The 24009-nt window shown below is 40.8% G+C and overlaps 2 protein-coding genes and 1 non-coding gene across 8 annotated transcripts in view; 1 reads left to right on the top strand and 2 right to left on the bottom strand.

Moving 5' to 3' along the window:
- Positions 1-733, top strand: part of EPB41L4A (erythrocyte membrane protein band 4.1 like 4A) — a 256154-nt gene extending 255421 nt beyond the window's left edge. For 5 of the 6 annotated variants that reach the window (XM_027100046.1, XM_027100063.1, XM_027100039.1 and 2 more), the window contains one exon: positions 65-733. In XM_027100046.1, coding sequence (XP_026955847.1) covers positions 65-193 — 129 coding nt within the window. In that variant the 3' untranslated portion in view covers positions 194-733. The remainder of the gene's footprint in view (positions 1-64) is intronic. The other variant, XM_027100057.1, reaches the window with a different exon arrangement.
- A 1948-nt stretch (positions 734-2681) lies between these two features.
- LOC113617643 (uncharacterized) overlaps positions 2682-24009 on the bottom strand; it is a 37706-nt gene continuing 16378 nt past the window's right edge. Inside the window, exons 2-6 of the mRNA XM_027101244.1 lie at positions 5401-5519; positions 4683-4749; positions 4036-4598; positions 3217-3292; positions 2682-2840 (exon numbers count right to left, since the gene is read on the bottom strand). Of these exons, the coding sequence (XP_026957045.1) occupies positions 3267-3292; positions 4036-4598; positions 4683-4749; positions 5401-5519 (775 nt within the window). The 3' untranslated portion in view covers positions 2682-2840; positions 3217-3266. The remainder of the gene's footprint in view (positions 2841-3216; positions 3293-4035; positions 4599-4682; positions 4750-5400; positions 5520-24009) is intronic.
- LOC113617709 (small nucleolar RNA SNORA13) lies at positions 3379-3513 on the bottom strand. The gene has a single exon (XR_003431720.1). It is a non-coding gene; the product is annotated as a small nucleolar RNA SNORA13 (small nucleolar RNA).

Here is a 24009-nt window from a genome sequence, read left to right as displayed (position 1 = left end):
AATTTGGCTGTAGTTTCTTCTCTGAATCTTACTTTCTGTATTTTTCAAATGCATTCTTTTCTAGAGAAGAAACGGGTCTAAAGATAGCCTGATTGAAGAAAAATCTCAGACGTCTACAAGCAATCTGGCTGGAAAACACACAGCAAAAACAATAAAAACTACCCAAGCTTCACGCCTCAAGATAGAGACTTAATCCCAGTGAAGGGCTAGGGATGGGGGGGTGGGAAGGGTGTGTGTGCCACCTTTACTTTGAAACTGTGAATTATAATTATTCAAGTATCTTGGACCTGCAGAAGTGTTTCTTCAGAAGAAAATAATGGAGTCTGTTGCATCTTTTAAAGGTTTAACTACAGTATATTTGTGCCTAAGGGCCTTTTTATTTGGTAACTGGAAAGACAGTATTTTAAAACTTATTCACTTGATGCCATGTTTTCCTTCCTGGAAACTCCCAAGTTATCTTGTGTCTGCCACAACCAACACCAGATGCTTCGGTTCAAAGTTCTGGAATCCTGGACTGCAGCCGGCTAGCTGTGCAGTAGTACACCGAGGGGGATGAAAAGGTCCTTCCCAACTCTGGGTGGATCTGCCTGCGCACAAATGCATGACTGAAGCATCGCTTTCACACTGCAGATATTTTTATTCACATGTTCTTTGTAATACCGTATTTTGTGGCATTAAGTTCCACCGATTATTTGCAAATGTTAAAAAAAAGTTTGTTAAGTGCTGCTTTTAATTTGTACTGTCCTTGTCTTGTGCTTTCAGAAAAAAAAGGCTATGTGTGGATTTCAGTTGACCTCAGCTTATAAATTCATGACCCTCTACCTGAAATGGTCCCTTCCAGTCTGCCTGGCTAATTCTCCCCAAATACTATTTCAGACGTTTCCTCTCTGCAGATGATTGCAGTCTACAGGAAAAACAGAAATACTCATGCAGGACATGTTTCATCTTCTCCTTACCCAACAGACAAGCCTCGCCATGGCTGCCATCAACCCTAGTCCTTCCCTTTCTCCTGTTCCCTCTACCTGTCCTCTCAAGCCCATCTCCTTCAGCCTTCTCATCCCTGCTCTCTCCAGTACTAATATATTCAGCCGCTTCCTCTCAGCTAGACTACCATCTAAAAAAAGTAAGCCAACCAAATTTCACACCAACAAATTCTTCTCCAGCTACCACTTTTTTCTCCCATTCCAAGTTTCTTAAAAGGATAGGGGCTTCCCTGGTGGCGCAGTGGTTGAGTCCACCTGCCTGGGCCTGTGAGCCGTTGCCGCTGAGCTTGCGCGTCCGGAGCCTGTGCTCTGCAACGGGAGAGGCCACAACAGTGAGAGGCCCGCGTACCACAAAAAAAAAAAAAAGGATTATCTGTCCACTAAAGTGGACCTCAAAAATCACCTTCATGTCACCAAATCCAAGTTAACTTTTAGGCTACCTTACAATATTTTGTTTCTTTCATGCATTTCCCATTGTTTCTACCATTCTGACTATCCTTTGCAGCTCACGCTGTTCTACCTCTCCAGTTGAGTATCTCAAATCTAGGCCCTCTTCCACTACCCCAGTGGATCTCATTTATTCCCACAGTTTATTTCTACAGCTTAGACTAAAAACCAGTGTAGTACCAAGGGGTCACTTAGATTTCTAAGGCAATTCAAATAGAGCTAGTTGAAAATGCTGCTCCCCAGCTGGATTTGCAAATGTACAAGACTACACACCTAGCAGTCGTTATGGACACATCCTTTATTACTAACTCCTATCTGCTATAAACTCTCTCTCTTCCTTAACTTTACCACCACCCTGGTCCAAGGTGGTCATCTCTCGCATAGACAGTGGTAGTAGCCTCCAGTTGGCCCATCAGCACCCCTTTTCTTGCAAATGTGCATTTCCATCATGGATTTCCCCTTGCTTTATACAGAGCCTTAAGTGGTCTGGCCTCTTACCTGTTCAGCCTCATTTTGTAACACCCAGAGCTCCCATAATGGCCACCTTCAAGCCTCATTAAGCACTCAACTCTTACCTAAATGATGACACTTAGAGGGAAAGAAGCTACAATAGTCAGAAATCTGGACTTATGGTCATACCCATTTTTTTTGCTCAAGGCCTCTGTACATGGCACGGGGTCAGCTTTGCCTTGCACAAATACTTACCTACCCTTAGTCCTAACTGCCTTCTCAGGTTTCCCTGACTGGGTCAAATCCTATCATACATGGTATTTGTCTCACGAAGTTTTCAATTGTGATGACATTTCCTCCATTTAAACAAAGATAAGCTTCCAAAGGGAGGAACTGTGTTTGTGCACCATTGTGTTCCCAGCTCCTAGTTCAGTGCTTTCAATAAATATTTTGAATGCCCGAATACACTATTTGTTCTTTCCTGCAAAGTGAAGGCAGATTTGCTTTTAGCTTAAAAAAAAAAAAATGCAGTAACATACAGCACACCTGTGACCTAGAAACCAAATAGTCTAATTCACTTCATCACGCAAGAGGCACTACAAGAAAGCACGTGTTTCTCCTTGGAGCCTAGCATAAGCCTATATTTCATGAGGCTATCAGTGATCGCTATCACTGAATGTTAATCTTAACAGCTGAGATTTAACATAATTTTGAAGTTGCTGGGAGAGGGAGGTACCCTCCCTATGATCCTTCAGTAAAAAAATGCTATTTTCTGGCAGTTAATCACTTAGCACACAAACCTCCAAGAAGCACATTAAATTATTTTATTTATAGCCCCACTGTTTTAGATGTACATTTATGGACTATCCAAAAGCAGTATTTTTTTAGCAATCCTGGAAATTTTAAATACTCTAAGCAACTCCCGAAGATCAAGTTGTCAAGTTCCTCACCGAGGACATCCTAAAAAGAAAAATAAGGCACTCAATTTGACATTTACACGCACCACATCTTAAAAACTTCCAGTACATGCTTCTTCGCTGGATTAAGTTATGCACTTCTGGACTTTAAATGTCAACATAAAACATGCCTGAGATCTGGCAAGTGGTTTTTTACAATTCACATAAAATCATGTAAAGATTTCATGACAAACTGGGAAGAAGCTATCCCATTTGCAGTTAACTATTTGTTTACAGATGCGGCAGTACTAACACTAGTGAACCCTTAATAACTAATTAAACTAATACCCACTAGAGAAGGCCCCCCAATCTAGAAAGATAAAATTCACATCACAAATAACTGCTGTATGACAACTTCTAATTCAAAACGATCACCCTACCTTAGGTCATCTTTGTGCTCCCAGATAGTAAGTAGTCAGCTAGCAGCAGTCTATGCTTCAAGCGTCCATCTTTCACCTGAACAAAAATTAAAACCTATTAAGAGAAACATACACTTAACGTTGGCAGAATCAAAACCACATGTGTACATAATACAGGAGTATAACTGTTACTTGTGCAGCTCCTACACCAAAGATGTCAAATACTAGGGCAGGAAAAGGCTGCACAAGTGTTTGATTTACGCCTTTTTTGACACCTCATCCACTAGTTTCCAAAAGTGAACGGGCAACACAAAGGCGGCAAGAAAACCGCGTAAGGAATGCTGTGCGGCATAAAGCTGCGGTCCCCAAAACAGCTGGCTGAGATAAACTGTTGTGTTGATGACCTGGGAGAAGAACTAAGCCCAGCTCTACAGTTTCCTTTACGACTCAACATCAGAGTAGGTAACGAGCACCAAATTAACGTCTTTCAAATGGCTGAAACCTTAAAATTTCCAGGCAACTGATCTGTTCTGCAGGAACATGAAAACTCGCCTGCAGAGCTGGTGATGGTCATTCGATTTCCGCCAAGTTCTGCACCAGGACACAGTTATCAAGAACTAAATCTGAAATGGCACTTCTGCGATGACCTGATTTCCCATCGTGACAAGGTAGGCATACGTGCCGTTATACGGTGAGGCCTTTCCCTGTCACACGCAAGAAACCCCCGCGTCTATTAAAAATTCCCTGACATACAGTCGATGACCAATCGACCCCAAAGCCCTCATCCCCCGGCATGGGAACACAGACCCGGGGCCGCTTCTGGGCTTTCTGAGGTCTCACCGACAACGTGGCGGAGGCCAGACCAGGCCGCTGTCCTACACGCGTTCAGGAACCGGGAGCCTCGGACCCGGCCCGGCCGCGGCGCCAGCCTCACTAGGCTCAGGGCGGCCGCGCGCTCCTGCCCTGCGCCCCAGCCGTCGGAGGCCAAGCGGCCACAGGCCCGGGACCGTCCGAACCTCCGCCGCCGTACAGGCTGAAAGAGAGGTGAGGTTAGAAAGAACGTGCGGCTTTCCCACAATGCTTTTCTATGACTGGAAGGACCCACTGCTCGAGGCGCGCGGGGAGGATGGACTGTACCATCGGCCGCCGCGTCCCGGCGAGACGCCGCCGTGCGGCCGGAGGGCGAAGTGCCCATTGATGGGCCGAGGGGCGGGGCTGCCCGGGGAAAAGAGTTCTGAGGAGCGCGAGTTCGCTGAGCGCGGGGGCGTCGGGCGGGAAGCTTTTTCCGCGCGGGAGGCGCGTTTTTCCAGTGTGGATACCCAACCACCCCTCCACCCGGTGTCAAGAGCACACGGTCAGCGCTGAGCTGCGGGTGTAGCCCAAAAGACTTGAGACCTCGTGTTCTGGGAGAGGACAGACAGAGCTCACCGTCTCCAGCCGAGGAAGAGTAAGGTCATTAATTCCAGAAATATTTATTGAGTACTTACTGTGCTTCACGCTGTTCTAAATGCCTGAGAATCCGATGTGAATGAGGCAGAGTTCCTGTCTTACGTTCTAGTTGGGTGAGAAAGACACTAAACAGGTAACGTGGACACTGTTAAGTCCAGATAGTGTAAGGGCCAAGGAAACAAAGGAGGGGAAAATGTGATAGAGCCGTGCTGTCCGGTAGGAATCTCGTGTGAGCCACGAATGTCATTTTAAAATTTTAGAAATGCCACATTAAAAAGGAACAAGTTAAATTAAGAGGAACTCAACATGTTCTAAGTATAACCATTTCAACATGTGGTCACTATAAAATTATTAGTGATATACCTTACATTCTTATATGCCTACTAGGTTTTGAAAATCCAGTGTGTATTTTATTTTATTTTTTTAAGATTTATTTATTTATTTATGGCTGTGTTGGGTCTTCGTTACTGTGCGAGGGCTTTTCTCTAGTTGCAGCGAGCGGGGGGCCACTCTTCATCGCGGTGCGCGGGCCTCTCACTGTCGCGGCCTCTCGTTGCGGAGCACAGGCTCCAGACGCGCAGGCTCAGTAGTTGTGCCTCACGGGCCTAGTTGCTTCGCGGCATGTGGGATCTTCCCAGACCAGGGCTCGAACCCGTGTCCCCTGCATTGGCAGGCAGATTCTCAACCACTGCGCCACCAGGGAAGCCCTCAGTGTGTATTTTATGCTTCCAGTACATTTCAGTTCAGACTAGTCACCTTTCAGGTGCTCAGAAGCTAGACCTTGGCCCGCGTGACTGGAGCCGCGTGTGGAGCGCAAGGCGGCGTCCGAGGCAGCGGAAGAGACAGGCAGGAGCGAATCATGTAGGGCTTTGTACCTGTGGTAAGGAGTTGGGATTTTATGCTGGAAGTTTAGAATTGATTATTACCACCGAAAGAAAGCAGAGGTAGTTAATTACTTTCTTGCTGATAACTATAACTCCTTGAAGGGATAAAGACTGCGGTGATTAGGACTGTGTGTTAGCACCTGGGTCTCCTTGCACCTGTGAGTGCTATAGAGACTCACCCAGAGAGACCACATCCCAGCACCTTGCTTTGTTTCTTTGAAGCTTATTGCAGAAAGAAAGAGAGGGAGGGAGGGGAAGAAAGGGAGGGAGGGAGGAAGGAAGGAAGGAAGGGAAAGAAAAAGAAAGAGGGAGGGAGGAAAGAGACAGAGAGGGAGGGAGGAAAGAAAGGAAAAAAAGAGAGAGAGAAAGAGGAAAGAAAGAAAGGAAAGGAAGGAAGGAAGAAAAGAAAAAGAAAATTCAAGCCCATAGCCCGGTGATCATCACACAAGGACTGGCCTCAATGATAACATCACTGTTGGGACAATAGGGACAGTGACCATACAGAAGTAAATGTGTATGATAATAAGGAGGTAAATAACTCTAAGTCCTTCATCAGGAATTCTCTGTAACATCTGGGGAGAGAAAGGTTGGGGAAGGGGAATGACACCTCAAAGAGTGTCATTTGAATACACTGAAGGGTACCGTTTGAGGAGTATAACAAACTTCAGTCTTGCCTTCTTGCTAGGGAAAGTCAGGGAGAGGAAATTTCCTTGGGCTTGAGCAGCCAGCAGACCTAGGTTTCGATCCAGCTCTTTGATGCTTGTGCTTTTGGGTATATGACCACCTCTGTAAGCCCAGGGTTCCTATTTTACATGATAATACCTTTACCTATGTACCACATAGGTTAGTTTAAAGAATTAAGGAAGGTTTGTTGAATTATCTCACACTGTATTGTACATAGTGACACCCAATTAATGACTGTCACGAGCTAGACTCTCCTTGTTGACCGCCACCCCAGGTATGGAAACTTCTTGGGTTGAGTTCTTAAGGAAGGGGGAACTATGCTGCCGTTTTTCTTTTAATGGCTTGACATTTTGTTCCCACCCCATTCTTTCCTATCTGCCCCTTGTAACTCGTCCCTAAACTCTGGATGGTTCAAGAACAGATAGAGGGGAGGCATTTGTTTCAATTATTGGATAATGTTGGTGTTAGGAAATTAATTCTAAATTCTTCATCTTCCTGTCTGCTTTGACCTCACGTAGCCTGGGAAGGAAAATTCAGTAATTCAGCCAACACAAGCAGAAAGGACGTGAGAAAAGGGGGATATTTTCTACCCTGTTGGAGCAGAGGCGTTACGGAAAGATGTACAAACGACATACAGTGTTAGTGCAAGTGTGGAACAGACCCAGTTTCCTTGTTCTGTATGGTAGGCAGACTAATGGTCCCTCAAAGGTGTCCACACCCTAATCCCCAGAACCTGTGAATGTGTTCCATTACATAGTAGAAAAGGGGCTTTGCAGATATGATTAACTTGAGGGACCATGAGATGAGGAGATAAAAAACGAAGAGGAAAAGTGGGGAGTCAGAGATGTGTCAGAAGAGAAGGCAGGAATGGGACTCAACCTCCCATTGTTAGCTGTGAAGATGGAAGGGGAAGATCCTTGAAGCCAAAGAATACAGACAGCCTCTAGAAGCTGGGAATGGCCCTCAGTTGACAGACAGCAAGGAAACAGAAACTTCATTTCTGCAGCTGCATGGAACTGCATTCTGCCAACCACCTGAATGTACGTGGAAGCAGATTCTCCCCTGGAGTCTCCAGAAAAGAACACAGCCCTACTGATGCCTTGATTTTAGCCCAGTGAGACTCGTGACAGAATTCCATCCTACAGAGCTGTGATAATAAATTTGTGTTGTTTTAAGCTGCTAAATTTGTGTCAATTTGTTATGGCAGCAAGGGAATAATGCACCCTGTAAGGGGTGGAGAGTGAGAAGTGGGCTGTTTTTCTTACCCCACTCCTTGTGCCATTCCAGTTTTCTCATCAGGAGCATAAGTAAGATTTTGCATATAAGGGGTGCACATTTCATTTTAAAGTGCTTAATCCATATGGGGTTGACATTTTGTTTATGTTGGGTGTTAGGGATCTGATTTAATATGCAATAGATATTAAATAATTTGAATACTTTTTATAATTTAGAAGCATTTGTAGATTTTCTTTGGATTTTCCCTTTAAACAATCATATCATCTGTGGAAGCTTTCTTTCTACTTATACTGTGTGATCATGCACACGTGTGTGTGTGTGAATGCTGAGACTAAGACATCTAGGGCAATGTTGACTAGAGTGATAATAGACATCCTTGTCTTGTTCACGGCTTTAAAGGGATGCTTTTAAAGTTTCAGCATGTATGTATGACGTGTATAGCATTTTAATGCATTTCTTGTTGTTTATTGGGTTAGGGAAGTGCCCTATTTTTAGTTTGCTAGTAGTTTTTTTTTTTTAACCATGAGTGAATGTTGAATTTTATTAAATGTTTTTTTCCTGCCTCTATTGAGATGAACATAGGGTTTTTTCCTGCAATGTGTTTATGAGGTGAATTGCATTAATACATTTTCTAATGTTGAACCAATCTTACATTTCTGGAAGAAACCAAACTTGTCATTTCAAAAAATATTCTGTTTATAATTTATGTTTACGGACAAGAGGGGACTGCGATTATCTTTCTCATACTGTCTTTGATAGTTTTGATATTAGAATTATACAGATATCTACTTAATATTAGTAATTTGTTTCTGAAAATCAGATGTTCTATGCAAAAATATTAATTGAGAGCCTATTGCCCTCTGTTTTAAATGGTAAAATTATAATGATTACTTGTTAACCCAAACCAATTTCCTAAAATGTAACTAAAATATAGTAAACAAACCTCAATTAAATAACAAACTGTAACATTAGGCTGTAAATGTCTATAACTTTGCTTCCTGATCACCAAACAATATAGTTGTTAACAAATAGTTGCTTTGTCAGCAGTAACATATTCTCTTTCATTGTTACTGCTTTTCTGCTTGGTTTGCTTCTTTTTCATTAATCTTTAACATTTCCTCAGCTTTTTTGGTTCTTATAATACAAAACTAGGGGAAAAAAGCGTAATATGAAATATGAAAGGCACTATGGAAATGTGACAGAGAATGATTCACACTGAGGATGATACTTTAGTGCTTCTTTTATCACTACTGGCATCTATGTGAATATCCCCTTCATTGATAGTGTGTTTTTTGATTTCCTGACACATGATGCTGAGAACATATTGCCAGTTGTGTTTGTAATGTAACTCAGTGCATTTCCCACACCTTTGTTGTTGTTGTTGTTGTTTTTGTTGTTGTTACTGGTAAAAATGTATTGAGTTTTGGGTCCTAAATATATTATTTCCTATATACGCTGTTGAAATGTTGTTTTGAATGATATATATGTTATATGATGTTGGAGTATTAAATACAAGAGTTAATTTATTGGGAAAACATTAATCAGGGAAATGTTCTGAGGAGTATGCCTATACTAGCTTTATAAAATTAGTTGGAGAACTTTTCCTCTTCTCTGAAAAATTTAATGTCAGAATTAAAAAACAAACCTCGCTTTTAGAACTTTCTCTATGTAGTATTTTCTTTGTAGGAAGATTTTAAACTACTGAATTAATTTCTTTAATGGTTGTAGAAGCATTCAGGTTTTTTCTTTAGGCAGTTTTGGTAAGTTATCCTTCTGAGGAATGTATCCATTGTGCCGTGTTTTGAAATTTGTTGGTCCAGGAAGCACAGAGTCCCAAACAAGATCAGCCTAAAGAGGATCACACCAAGACACATTTTAATTAAAATGGAAAAAAGTGGGCTTCCCTGGTGGCGCAGTGGTTGAGAGTCCGCCTGTCGATACAGGGGATGCGGGTTCGTGCCCCGGTCCGGGAAGATCCCACGTGCCGCGGAGCGGCTGGGCCCGTGAGCCATGGCCGCTGAGCCTGTGCGTCCGGAGCCTGTGCTCCGCAACGGGAGAGGCCACAGCAGTGAGAGGCCTGCGTACCGCAGAAAAAAAAAAAAAAAAAGGAAAGTTAAAGAGGGGATATTAAAAGTAGCAATGGAAAAGCAACAAGTTTCCTACAAGGGAACTCACCTGGGGCTACCAGCTGACTTTTCAGCAGAAACTCTGCAGGCTAGAAGGGAGTGGCACGATATATTTAAAGTGATGAAAGGGAAAAGCCTACAACTAAGAGTACTCTACCCAGTAGAGCTTACATTCAGATTTGATGGGGACATGAAAAGTTTTATGGACAAGCAAAAGCTAAAAGTGTTCAGCACCACCAAACCAGCTTTATAAGAAATGATGAAGGGACTTCTCTAAGGGAAAAACAAAAGGCCACTACTAGAAATGTGAAAATTACAATAGGAAAAAGCTCACTGGTAAAGGCAAATATACAGTAAACATAGTTAATCAACTCTGTTGATTACAAAGCAGTAGGAAAGTTAAAGTACAAGTAGTAAAATCATCTATATCTACAGTGAGTAGTTAAGGGATATACAAAACAAAAAGATGTAAGATATCATGTCAAAAACATTAATTGTAGGGGGAAGGGAGCAAAAAATGCAGTCAGCCCCTTGATGTGTGTTAGATTAGAAGCTTACCCCTTAGGTCATAGCTATCAAAGTATGCAAATAGGCCTCTTTTCTGGAAAGACTGGGCAGGTTTCAGTCTGCTGGTTCTGTGCTGGGCCTGGGGGGTTAGCCATTGTGAGTCTGTGGGAGCCCTTTATGAACTATCTTTTCGATCCCTATGGCCTTGTAGGTCTTACAGATGCAAGCCCCACTGGTCTTGCGGGCGCCTGTCTCTCAGGTGGAGGTCTTAAAAGTTGGGGCACCAGATTGGGGGTGTCTAAATCCCTCACTCCTTAGGAAGAAGCTGGGAGTAGTGAGTTCCCTCCCAGTTGGGTGTTGCTGCACCAGGGGTGGGGTTTATGGCGAGATTGTTTCTCAGCTTCTCCTACTTATCTTGATGTGGGTTTTTTCTCATTTGCCCATTGAGTAGGAGTCAGGTAGTTTCTGGATTTCCTTCAGAGGGAGTTGTTTCGTATGTAGCTGTTGATTCCATGTGTCTGTGGCAGGATGAGCTTAGGAGCCTCTTGCATTGCTATCTTGAGCCAGATCCTATACTGAGTTTCTAATGTCAATTATTAGAAATTATTTTTCTAGCATTTCTCTTTGGTTCTTTTTCAAAGATGTAGGTTACTTGTGATATCTTTTGTTCCTTTGTTAGGTACCCCCTTTTATTTCTCAAAAAGTATATTCGAGATTTATATTTAAATATAAACACACTCATTTAGATATTCTCAAGGTCAAAAATTGGCTTTGTCTTAACTGTTTCCACTCACTGTCACATGTTGTTTTCTTATAGGTTTATGTTTTGTTTTTAAACTGTAAGCATATGTTCTTTGGAAACTAAGTTGTGATAATCATTTGGGTGTGTTCCTCTAGAAAAGATTTATGTATGGTGTTGCTAGGCATTTGGGACACTTGATACCCTGGGAGCACTGTCAGACTGTCTCATCCATTCCACGTAGAATAGGCTGTGCTCTCTCCTGCATGAGGGAGGGCTGGTGTTAGTCACTTTCAAGGGAAACGTTTCCCCCATTTTGTCCTTCTTAATAATAAGTGGGTTAATTATCTCCACTATTTCTCTCTGTTGGGTGATTCACTCCCACCCCCGCACCGTACCTAATTCACTTACTGGGGGTGTTACCTTTCAGGGGTCACAGCTTTATGCACAGGTCATTAGTTCTACTTTCCACTTGTTCAGGCCTGATGTCCTAACTCCCAACTGGCCCTATGAAGCCTAAGCCGCAAGCCACCAGGGACAGGTAGGTAGATGTCCCAGGCAAATGCCAGCTCCAGAACTTACTTTGGGTTCATGCTATCTCTTATGTGTGGCCCCTGAGGACTTCCCTTATTTTTCAACCAACTCAGCCATGCAGTTAGAAAGATATTTTAAAATATTATATCCAGCATTTTAAATTAATCTGAATTAGGGGATTTCTCTGCATGCCTCCTGCCACATTGCAGGCACAAAACCCAGTTTGAGTTTCTTCATCAATTTGTTCCTTGAAAAGCGGTCCAGCTTAAGAGCGTTGGAAGGCTTATCACTAAGCCTGTTTTTCTGCTAACAAGCTATCTGTAAAGGTAATAATTCTTCCCTAAATAATTTATAATTTAGAGCAATTCTCACAGAGTCTCTTTATTAAAGTAACTTGGTTAAATTGTTTGGGAACTTCACAAAATTATTCTGAAGTTCATTTGGAATAAGAACTGATGAGAATAGCCAGAAAAAATTTAGAAAAAGTAGAGTAATGGTGGAGACTAACTCCTTACTTAACACTAAATGTTAAACAAATATTCTAAACTTAAATATTAAAACATTCTCAACTTTATAAGGTAATTAACTCAGCGTGGTATTGACACAGGCACTCACTGTCAATGGAATGGAAGATATAACTGATAACAGTTCATGCTGTATGTTACATCTTAATGTGTCTTAAAGCAAGCATCACAAATCAGCAGAGAAGGAAGGGCTTTGACCCACACCTGTCACTGGCAAGAGGGATTTGTCATTTTGGAAAAAATAAGAATATTACTTGATATAAATCAAAATAAGGCCTGTGTAGTTTAAGGAATTAAATGGAACAAAAAATCAACTAATAGAAAGGCTAAGCGAAAACATTTGTTTGATTGTACAAAGGATTTCCTAAACTTAACAATCAGCGGCAGTTTCTGGAAGAAACTGGTTACAAGGAATGGTGATGTAGTAGAGAGACTTTCCTAGTTTTGGCCATGAGAAAGTATTACCTTTCAAATTAATAAATTATCTTTATTTAAAAAAATAAATAAATGGAAGGAGTAAAACACTAATTGATAATCTTGATTTGGCAAAATTTAAAACTTCTTTATCTTCAGTAATTAAAGGGAAATTCCATGTATCTACAGGCCAAATTCTTATAATAGGTATAATCTAACAAATATAATGCTTAATAATAAAATATTCATGTTAATCTTTTGAATGCTGAAAACAGCGTGGGACCTAAACCAAAAAGAGAAATTTCACAAAAGAGAAACATGAGTTCTGAAATATATCAAGAAGTAACCTTAAGGGATTCTATGAAAAATATTTTTGTAACACTACTCATTTGCATAAATACAAACCCCTAAATTTCCAGTTTGGTTTTCTGATATTCATATATATATTTAAAAAAAATAAATCTATTTATTTATTTATTTTTGACTACGTTGGGTCTTTGTTGCTGCCCGCGGGTTTTCTCTGGTTGCATCGAGCGGGGGCTGCTCTTTGTTGCGGTGCACGGGCTTCTCACTGCGGTGGCTTCTTTTGTTGCGGAGCACAGGCTCTAGGTGCGTGGGCTTAAGTAGTTGCAGCACGCGGGCTCAGTAGTTGTGGCTCCTGGGCTCTAGAGCGCAGGCTCGGTAGCTGTGGAGCACGGGCTTAGTTACTCCGCGGCATGTGGGATCTTCCAGGACCAGGGCTTGAACCCCTGTCCCCTGCATTGGCAGGTGGATTCTTAACCACTGTGCCACCAGGGAAGTCCTATTTATTTATTTATTACTAAAAGCTCGGCAGGCCTATGTTTAAAGAGGCTTTGTCTCTTTCTTTCATTTTGTTCTTCTTATGTGGTGTGATTGGGCTTAAATTTTTTTCTTCCAGATTTATTATTATTAATTTACTAATCATTATGCTTATTGTGTTCGTATATAAATGATGTGTTTGAATAAGATGGGGTTCGTCTTAACTTAGTTACCAGAGACTTTATGTGCAATCTCTTCTGCACCACCATTTTAGAGATCTTACAGAAGTACTGACTTGTCAATGACAGTGATACTGCAAAGAAACTGCTAAGTGAATGCTAATTCAGGAAATTCCTTACAAGTCTGATATTAGTACAAGCAGGAAACCACCAGGTGGCAGTACAAGCCAAGCACAAAACCTGCACTGTAATTTATAGAGGCATATTCTCAGTTACACTTTAATTGGAATGAAATTAGCAATCGAATATCTACATTTGAGTAGAATCACCCACTTCCCTAGGTGCTTTTTAAACCTGGTTTCATACTAGTTTTTCAGAGGTGATGCTTTGATTTTTTTTTTTTTTTTAAAATATCTGGTCAAGTTGCATGGGAAAGACCTGTTTTAATATGCTACTCTGAGTAATCCAAAAGAACATCTTATGTATTCCAGTCCAGACAAAAATGAAACATCTTTCAGTGGTAAGATTCCTGTGCTGCAGAACTATATGTCCTAAGCCAATCAGGAAAATAAAGCTGGTGCTTTTAGTCAGGAGCCAGCCTGCCAGGAAATATACATAGCAATTGGAGTTGAATTATTAATAGATACTTCTTTTGTGGGTTAGACAGCTCAATGTCTCAGTTTTTTTTTTTTTAAGTCAGGTATGACTTGATTGCAGCGCTTAGTCACTTTCTGGAAATAAATAGTTGCTAGATAAAAATAAGATTTTTTATTTTTATAACTAAATATATGTGGCATGTGTTTCATATCCATAGATTTCCAGGAGTATTCTTAGGAACATCTGTTTCCATATTAGTAACTTTTCTATTTGGTGGTGCTAGAGTCTTTCTTTGGGGGAGCAGACAGCATTGGAAAATCTTCTGTGAGACTGGTGCTCCTGTGAGGCACAGCATAACTCCAACAGCACAAACCCCCAAACGTGGGTTTCTAATGAGTGGCTTTAGTTGTATTTTTTTTAATTTAATTTAATTTATTTATTATTATTATTTTTAACACCTTTATTGGAGTATAATTGCTTTACAGTGGAGTGTTATATTTATTAATTTTTATACAGCAGGTTCTTATTAGTTATCTATGTTATACATATTACTGTATACATGTCAGTCCCAATCTCCCAATGCATCCCCCCACCCCACCCCACTTTCCCCCCTTGGGGTCCATATGTTTGTTCTCTACATCTGTGTCTCTCTTTGTGCCTTGCAGACTGGTTCATCTGTACCATTTTTATAGATTCCACATATATGTGTTAATATACAATATTTGTTTTTCTCTTTCTGACTTACTTCACTCTGTATGACAGTCTCTAGGTACATCCACATCTCTACAAATGACCCAATTTCGTTCCTTTTTATGGCTGAGTAATATTCCATTGTATATATGTACCACATCCTTTTTCCATTGATCTGTCAATGGGCATTTCGGTTGATTCCATGACCTGGCTATTGTAAATGGTGCTGCAATGAACAATGGGGTGCATGTGTATTTCCTTTTTTTAAAAATTTATTTATTTATTTATTTATTTTTGGCTGCGTTGGGTCTTCGTTGCTGGGTGCGGCCTTTTCTTTAGTTGTGGTCAGCAGGTGGTACTCATTGTTGTGGTGCATGGGCTTCTCATTGCAGTGGCTTCTCTTGTTGCAGAGTATGGGCTCTAGGCACGCAGCCTCCAGTAGTTGTGGCATGTGGGCTCAGTAGTTGTGGCACACAGGCTTAGTTGCTCTGTGGCATGTGGATCTTCCAGAACCAGGGCTCGAACCCATGTCCCCTGCATTGGCAGGCGGATTCTTAACCATTGCGCCACCAGGGAACTCCGCATGTACCTTTTTGAATTATGCTTTTCTCTGGGTATATGCCCAGTAGTGGGATTGCAGGGTCATATGGTAATTTTATTTTTAGTTTTTTAAGGAGCCTCCATACTGTTCTCCATAGTGGCTGTATCAATTTACATTCCCAACAACAGTACAAGAGGGTTTCCTTTTCTTCACACCCTCTCCAGCATTTGTTGTTTGTAGATTTTCTGATGATGCCCATTCTAACTGGTGTGAGGTGATACCTCATGGTAGTTTTGATTTGCATTTCTCTGATAATTAGTGATGTTGAGGAGCTTTTCATGTGCTTCTTGGCCATCTGTATGTTTTCTTTTGAGAAATGTCTATTTAGGTCTTCTGCCCATTTTTGGATTGGGTTGTTTGTTTTTTTTAATATTGAGCTGCATGAGCTGTTTATATATTTTGGAGATTAGTCCTTTGTCCGTTGATTCATTTGCAAATATTTTCTCCCATTCTGAGGGTTGTCTTTTTGTCTTGTCTATGGTTTCCTATACTGTGCAAAAGCTTTTAAGTTTCATTAGGTGCCATTTGTTTATTTTTGTTTCCATTACTCTAGGAGGTGGATCATAAAAGATCTTGCTGTGATTTATGTCAAAGAGTGTTCTACCTATGTTTTCCTCTAAGAGTTTGATAGTGTCCGGTCTTAACATTTAGGTCTCTAATCCATTTTGAGTTTATTTTTGTGTATGGTGTTCTAATTTCATTCTTTTACATGTAGCTGTGCAGTTTTCCCAGCACCACTTATTGAAGAGGCTGTCTTTCCTCCATTGTATATTCTTGCCTCCTTTATCAAAAATAGGGTGACCATATGTGTGTGGGTTTATCTCTGGACTTTCTATCCTGTTCCATTGACCTGTATTTCTGTGTTTGGCCAAGACCATATTGTCTTGATTACTGTAACTTTGTAGTATAATCTGAAGTCAGGGAGTCTGATTCTTCCAGCTCCGGTTTTTTTCCCTGAAGATTGCTTTGGCTATTTGGGGTCTTTTGTGTCTCCATACAAATTTTAAGACTTTTTGTTCTAGTTCTGTAAAAATGCATTGGTATTTTGATAGGGATTGCATTGAATCTGTAGATTGCTTTGGGTAGTATAGTCATTTTCACAATATTGAGTCTTCCAATCCAAGAACATGGTATATCTCTCCATCTGTTTGTGTCATCTTTGATTTCTCTCATCAGTGTCTTATAGTTTTCTGAGTACAGGTCTTTTACCTCCTTAGGTAGGTTTATTCCTAGGTATTTTTTTCTTTTTGTTGCAATGGTGAATGGGATTGCTTCCTTAATTCCTCTTTCTGATATTTCATTGTTAGTGTATAGGAATGCAAGAGATTTCTGTGCATTAATCTTTTATCCTGCAACTTTACCAGATTCATTGATTAGCTCTAGTAGTTTTCTGGTGACATATTTAGGATTATCTATATATAGTATCATGTCATCTACAGACAGTGACAGTTTTACTTCTTCTTTTCCAATTTGGATTCCTTTTATTTCTTTTTCTTCTCTTATTGCTGTGGCTAGGACTTCCAAAACTACATTGAATAATAGTGGCAAGAGTGGACATCCTTTTCTTGTTCCTGATCTTAGAGGAAATGCTTTCAGTTTTTCACCATTGAGAATCATGTTTGCTGTGGATTTGTCATATATGGCCTTTATTATGTTGAGGTAGGTTCCCTCTATGTCCACTTTCTGTAGAGTTTTTGTCATAAATGGGTGTTGAATTTTGTCGTAAGCTTTTTATGTATCTATTTAGATGATCATATGGTTTTTATTCTTCAGTTCATTAGTATGGTGTATCACGTTGATTGATTGGCATATATTGAAGAATCCTTGCTTCCCTGGGATAATCCCAGTTGACCATGGTGTATGATCCTTTTAATGTGCTGTTGGATTCTGTTTGCTAGTATATTGTTGAGGATTTTTGCATCTATGTTCATCAGTGATATTCGTCTGTAATTTTCTTTTTTTGTCGTATCTTTGTCTGGTTTTGGTATCAGGGTGTTTGTGGCCTCATATAATGAGTCTGGGAGCGTTCCTTCCTCTGCAGTTATTTGGAAGAGTTTGAGAAGGATGGGTGTTAGCTCTTCTGTAAACGTTTGATAGAATTCACTTGTGAAGCCATCTGCTCCTGGACTTTTGTTTGCTGGAAGATTTTTAATCACAGTTTCAATTTCAGTGCTTGTGATTGGTCTGTCCATATTTTCTATTTCTTCAGTCTTGGAAGGTTATAACTTTCTAAGAATTTGTCCATTTCTTCCAGGTTGTCCATTTTATGGGCATAGAGTTGCTTGTAGTAGTCTCTTATGATGCTTTGTATTTCTGTGGTGTCTGTTGTAATTTCTCCTTTTTCATTTCTAATAATATTGATTTGAGTCCTCTCCCTCTTTTTCTTGATGAGTCTGGCTAATGATTAATCAATTGTGTTTATCTTCTCAAAGAACCAGCTTTTAGTTTTATTGATCTTTGCCATAATTTTCTTTGTTTCTATTTCATTTATTTCTGCTCTGATCTTTATGGTTTCTTTCCTTCTACTAACTTTGGGTTTTGTTTGTTCTTCTTTCTCTAGTTCCTTTAGGTGTAAGGTTAGATTGTTTATTTGAGATTTTTCTTGTTTCTTGAGGTAGGATTGTATTGCTATAAACTTCCCTCTTAGCACTGCTTTTGCTGTATCCCATAGGTTTTGGATCGTTGTGTTTTTGTTGTCATTTGTCTCTAGGTGTTTTTTGATTTCCTCTTTGATTTCTTCAGTGATCTCTTGGCTGTTTAGTAACGTATTGTTTAGCCTCCATGCGTTTGTGTTTTTACAATTTTTCCCTGTAATTGATATCTAATCTCATAGTGTTGTGGTCAGAAAAAATGCCTGATATGATTTCAATTTTCTTAAATTTAGCGAAGCTTTATTTGTCATCCAAGATGTGATCTATCCTGGAGAATGTTCCATGTGCATTTGAGAAGGAAGTGTAATCTGCTGTTTTGGGATGGTATGTCCTATAAATATCAATTAAATCTATCTGGTCTATTGTGTTATTTAAAGCTTGTGTTTCCTTAATAATTTTCTCTCTGGATGATCTGTCCATATGTGTAAATCCATTGGTGTAAGCTTGTGTTCCCTTATAATTTTCTCTGGCAGATCTGTCCATTGGTGTAAGTCCCTCACTATTATTGTGTTACTGTTGATTTCCTCTTTTAGAGCTGTTAGTGTTTGCCTTTTGTATTGAGGTGCTCCTATGTTAGGTGCATATATATTTATAACTGTTATAGCTTCCTTTTGGATTGATCCCTTGATCATTATGTAGTGTCCTTCCTTGTCTTTTGTAACATTCTTTATTGTAAAGCCTATTTTATCTGATATGAGTATTGCTACTCCAGCTTTCTTTTGATTTCCATTTGCCTGTAATACCTTTTTCCATACCCTCACCTTCAGTCTGTATGTGTCCCTAGGTCTGAAGTGGGTCTCTTGTAGACAGCATATATATGGGTCTTGTTTTTGTATCCATTCAATGAGCCTGTGTCTTTTGGTTGGAGCATTTTAATCCATTCATGTTTAAGGTAATTATCAATATGTATGTTCCTATTACCATTTTCTTAATTGTTATCGGTTTGTTTTTGTAGGTTCTTTTCTTCTCTTGTGTTTCCCACTTAGAAGTTCCTTTAGCATTTGCTGTAGAGCTGGTTTGGTGGTGCTGAATTCTCTTAGTTTTTGCTTGTCTGTAAAACTTTTCATTTCTCCGTCAAATCTTAATGAGATCCTTGCCAGGTAGAGTAATCTTGGTTATAGGTTCTTGGCTTTCATCACTTTAAATATATTGTGCCACTCCCTTCTGGCTTGTAGAGTTTCTGCTGAGAAATCAGCTGTTAGCCTTATGGGAGTTCCCTTGTATGTTATTTGTCGTTTTTCCCTTGTTGCTTTTAATAATTTTTTTTGTCTTTAATTTTTGTCAGTTTGATTACTACATGTCTCGATGTGTTTCTCCTTGGGTTTCTCCTGCCTGGGACTCTCTGCGCTTCCTGGACTTGGGTGGCTATTTCCTTTCCCATGTTAGGGAAGTTTTCACCTATAATCTCTTCAAATATTTTCTCGGGTCCTTTCCCTCTCTTCTCCTTCTGGGACCCCTATAATGCAAATGTTAGTGCATTTAATGTTGTCCCAGAGGTCTCTTCATTTCTTTTCATTCTTTTTTCTTTATTCTTTTCATTCTTTTTTCTTTATTCTCTGCCACGGCAGTGAATTCCACCATTCTGTCTTCCAGGTCACTTATCCGTTCTTCTGCCTCAGTTATTCTGCTATTGATTCCTTCTAGTGTATTTTTCATTTCAGTTATTGTATTGTTCATCTGTTTGTTTGTTCTTTAGTTTTTCTAGGTGTTTGTTCTTTAATTCTTCTATGTCTTTGTTAAACATTTCTTGCATCTTCTCGATCTTTGCCTCCATTCTTTTTCCGAGGTCCTGGATCATCTTCCCTATCATTATTCTGAATTCTTTTTCTGGAAAGTTGCCTATCTCCACTTCATTTAGTTGTTTTTCTGTGTTTTTATTTTGTTCCTTTATCTGGTACATAGTTCTCTGCCTTTTCCTTTTGTTTATCTTTCTGTGAATGTGGTTTTTGTTCCACAGGCTGCAGGATTGTAGTTCTTGATTCTGCTGTCTGCCCTCTGGTGGATGAGGCTATCTAAGAGGCTTGTGCAGGCTTCCTGATGGGAGGGAGTGGTGGTGGGTAGAGCTGGGTGTTGTTCTTTTGGGCAGAGCTCAGTAATACTTTAATCTGCTTGTCTGCTGATGGGTGGGGCTGAGTTCCCTCCTTGTTGGTTGTTTGGCCTGTGACCCAGCACTGGAGCCTACAGGCTCTTTGGTGGGGTTAATGGCAGACTCCGGGAGGGGTCACACCAAGAAGTGCTTCCCAGAACTTCTGCTGCCAGTGTCTTTGTCCCCGAGGTGAGCCACAGCTGCCCCCTGTCTCTGCAGGAGACCCTCCAACACTAGCAGGTAGGTCTGGTTCAGTCTCTTTGTGGGGTCACTGCACCTTTCCCCTGGGTCCCGATGCACACAGTACTTTGTATGTGTCCTCCAAGAGTGGAGTCTTTGTTACCCTTAGTCCTGTCGAAGTCCTGCTATCAAACCCCCCCACCCTTCAAAGTCTGATTCTCTGGGAATTCCTTCTCCTGTTGCCGGAAACCCTAGGTTGGGAAGCCTGATGTGGGGCTCAGAACCTTCACTCTTGTGGGTGGACTTCTGTGGTATATTTGTTCTCCAGTTTGTGAGTCACCCACCCAGCGGTTATGGGATTTGATTTTACTGTGATGGCGCCCCTCCTATTGTGTCATTGCGGCTTCTCCTTTGTCTTTGGATGTAGGGTATCTTTTTGGTGAGTTCCAGTGTCTTCCTGTCGATGATTGTTCAGCATTTAGTTGTGATTCCGGCGCTCTCGCAAGAGGGAGTGAGTGCACGTCCTTGTACTCCACCATCTTGTTAGAAAATTTTTAGAAGACGTCCACTTTACAACCTAGAATAGTAGCTATGTTTCTCGCCTCCTCCCCACCGCCACGCCATGGGGAGAGGGCAGGTGGGTGGACTGGCGACACTGTGCGCTGGCGGCTTGTGGCTCCCTTGCCCCAAGCTCGGCTGGCTGCCCCGTCCTGCTCTGCTCTGCCCTGCTGCCGTCGCCACCACTGCTGCAGTTGCTTTAGCTGTATTAATGTTAATACTTGTTTTAGTCACTGAAAGAGAATTCCAAGTTGCTCCATTAGAGATCTGAAGTCTCTCAGCTGAATAAATTAAATCCGTGAGTACTGAGGCAACTTGAAATTGACCACACAGAACCTCTGTCAGGAATCTGTGAGACAACATGGCGAGCCCAAAAAGGGCTGAAAGATGGGAGAAGTTTGAGGATTCTGATCCTTCAAACTTTTAAAAAGGGGAAGAAGTAATTTCAATAAACTCTGGTCTATAACGATGAACGTGGTCTCAATTCTGTAATGTACTAACAAATAAGTGATTGGTGAGTCCTTAAAAGCAGCATCACATATTCATGAGGAGCCAGAATGGGTTTAACACCCATCACAGCAAGATTTCTTTTTTTTAATGCTTTTTTAAAAAAATACTTATTTATTTATTTATTTAGGTTGCACCTGGTCTTAGGTGCAGCACATGGGATCTTCATTGCAGCATGTTTAGTTGTGGCATGAGGGATCTTTAATTGTGGCATGCAGGCTCTTAGTTGTGGCACGTGGGCTCTTAGTTGCATCATGTGGACTTTTTAGTTGCGCCATGTGGACTTTTTAGTTGCGCCATGTGAACTCTTAGTTGAGGCATGCATGTGTGATCTAGTTTCCTGACCAGGGATCAAACCCGGGCCTCCTGCACTGGAAGCATGGAGTCTTACCCATTGGACAATAAGGGAAGGTCCCCCAAATTTCTTTTTTAACAAGGCATCCAGACCTCCAGAGCTGGGAAGGGTGGAGAACCTAGAAATCTGAATTTGAACAAGACAAGACAAAGTCTCTTATCATACACCTCTGGCTGAAATGAAACGTGTCATTATGTATATTGATAATTAATTGAATAGGTACCGGGGGTGTTGTTTGATAGGTTGATGTCAAATGGAGGGATGGTTCTAGGGATGTCTTTGGCCTTTTCCTTTAATCCTTTTTATTGGTGATCTGGATAAAGGTGTTGAAAACACTCTTAACAGTTTGAGATGATATGAAGTTAAAGAAGATAAATGGTCAAACAGGATCCTAAAATCTTAGTCTTTTTGAACCTGATGAGTGTTAAAAGAATGATTTTAAAGAGCATATATGTAAAGACCACTACTTGTGTCCTGAAATAAACAGCATGTGTACAGGATAAGTCATATCTTAGCTGTAGCACACCTGGGAAAGACTTAAGGGAATGTTGTTGGCAGTGAATATAGTATAAATCAGCACGTACCATGGCAGTCGGCAGCATAAATGTTAACTTAGGTTTTATTAATCAAAAAGTGTGCCATGCTGAAGGAGAGAGATGTTTCCTCTTCTCCTGCCTGGACCATCTTGTCTTCATTTCTAGGTGCTATACCTCAGGCGGGCCATAGGCAGGCTAGGGACTATTCAGGAAAAAGACAAGCAAGATAACAACAATAGAATCTGTGTTATAAAGGAAGTGGCTGAAGGAACTGGGTATTAGAAAGTACATTATAGAAGATGGAGTGACACTGGCTTCACATGTTTGGAAGTCTGTCCTGTGAGAGGGGGATTAGACTTTTTCTGTGTGATCCCAAGGGATCAAATTAAGATCAAGGGGTGGAAACCTTAAGGAGGCAGTTTTGTGTTTCATATAACCGATGGTTGGAAGCAGTCCCAGATGGGCACAAACTGTTGAAGAGATGGTGAGTTTCTCATCATTAGGGTGTTCAAGCATAGACAGGTAAGAGCTTAGAAATATCTTACCAACTGATACATAATTGAATGAGTTTAAAAATCCCTTCCAATTCTGAGAGTTTATGGTTATTTTCTTAATGCATTATTAAGCTAACAGGACTCCTTAAGAATAGGCATCTTTAAAGATTTCTCAGTTTTAATTTATCCAAATAATCCTAATATGTGTTGTTTTTTTCTTTTCAATGTCTTTAGTCAGCACAGGCAGTATCAGGATTTTAAATGTGACCTTTATTCTTGTTGCCTCAGAGATATGGTCAAAGCCCCAATACCAAGATAAACACTCTAGTTACCAAGTACTTCCAAATCCTGAAGAGATATCTAAGCAGGTTGTGTTATATGACTGGGCAACCAGTTCTGCCTATATTAGCCCATTGCTCACCACTGGGTTGGAGCCTAAGAATTGGTGATGAAGATTGTTAGATAGAGGCACTGGCATGCTGCAAGATCTCTGTCCCCCTGTGGGGAACTGCTGGGAGAACTTGATAGATATGGAAGTTTGGGAGACTCAAGGACAGTGACGCTCACTAAGAGAGACTGTGGCTGGAGCTACCCGTGCCTGCAGTGGTTCAGAAGAGAGAGAGAGCTTTGGTGGGAACAGTCTCCACCACCAGGAAGGGTGTGGCAAAGGTGCATGTTGCCCCTAGACCACAAGTGAGGTTATTTTAAAAGGTTGCCTGGAGAGGTGGACTGCCAGCAAGAGGGCCTGATGGAGGAGACTAAAAGGAGGTCAGTGAGAAGAGATTAACTGACAAGAGCCAGACCATCTAGGTTCAAATCCTGGCTCTGCTGCTTATTTGCTGTGTGATCATGGGTAGAGGTAGAGCAAGAAAGGTAGAAGAACCTAACCCCATGCTCCTGCCCAAATCTTAGGAAGATGGAGCCAATTTAAATTAGAGAAGATTTTTGAATTTGGACAGTAAATAAAAGGGGTTTTAAAATATCCAAGTAAGACTTTTCTTGCAACTTAAAGGGATAAAGAGAACTATGGGACCTTCCCAAGTTTCCAATCAAAGGTAGAAAATGAGCCCAGAAAGCAGGTTTGAAGAGGCAGTGGAAAAAAGGATAAAGCTGCTTTCTGTGTAAGGCCTGTGCAGACCAGCTCAATAAATAGATGAACTGGTTACAGGCAGTGAGTGGAAACGCCAGAGCCATGGATAGATTCTAGGTGTGGTTTTGTCCCCAAATAGCCGTGTCAACAGCAAGTCACCCTACCTCTTTGGGTCCTAAATTTCTTCACCTGTAGAAGATCTCCTGGTTCCTTTTAGCTTTGTAATTCTGTTTCCATTTTACTTCACAACCAAGTTTTGGTATCTATCTATTTTCTATCTAATTTAGTATTTATAAATATTTACTTATACAGAATTTTTTCCAGAAAAGATTTAATTAACTGAACTTTTGTGTTTTCTTCCTTTTAGCATGCTGATCGTGTTTTGTGCCTAAATGTAGCGTTAAGATTATCTT

This window comes from Aethalodelphis obliquidens, unplaced genomic scaffold, assembly GCF_003676395.1.
Source record: "Aethalodelphis obliquidens isolate GAN/ISIS:26980383/991018 unplaced genomic scaffold, ASM367639v1 scaffold4, whole genome shotgun sequence".
NCBI lineage: Eukaryota > Metazoa > Chordata > Mammalia > Artiodactyla > Delphinidae > Aethalodelphis > Aethalodelphis obliquidens.
This window is presented reverse-complemented; position numbering and strand designations above follow the sequence as displayed.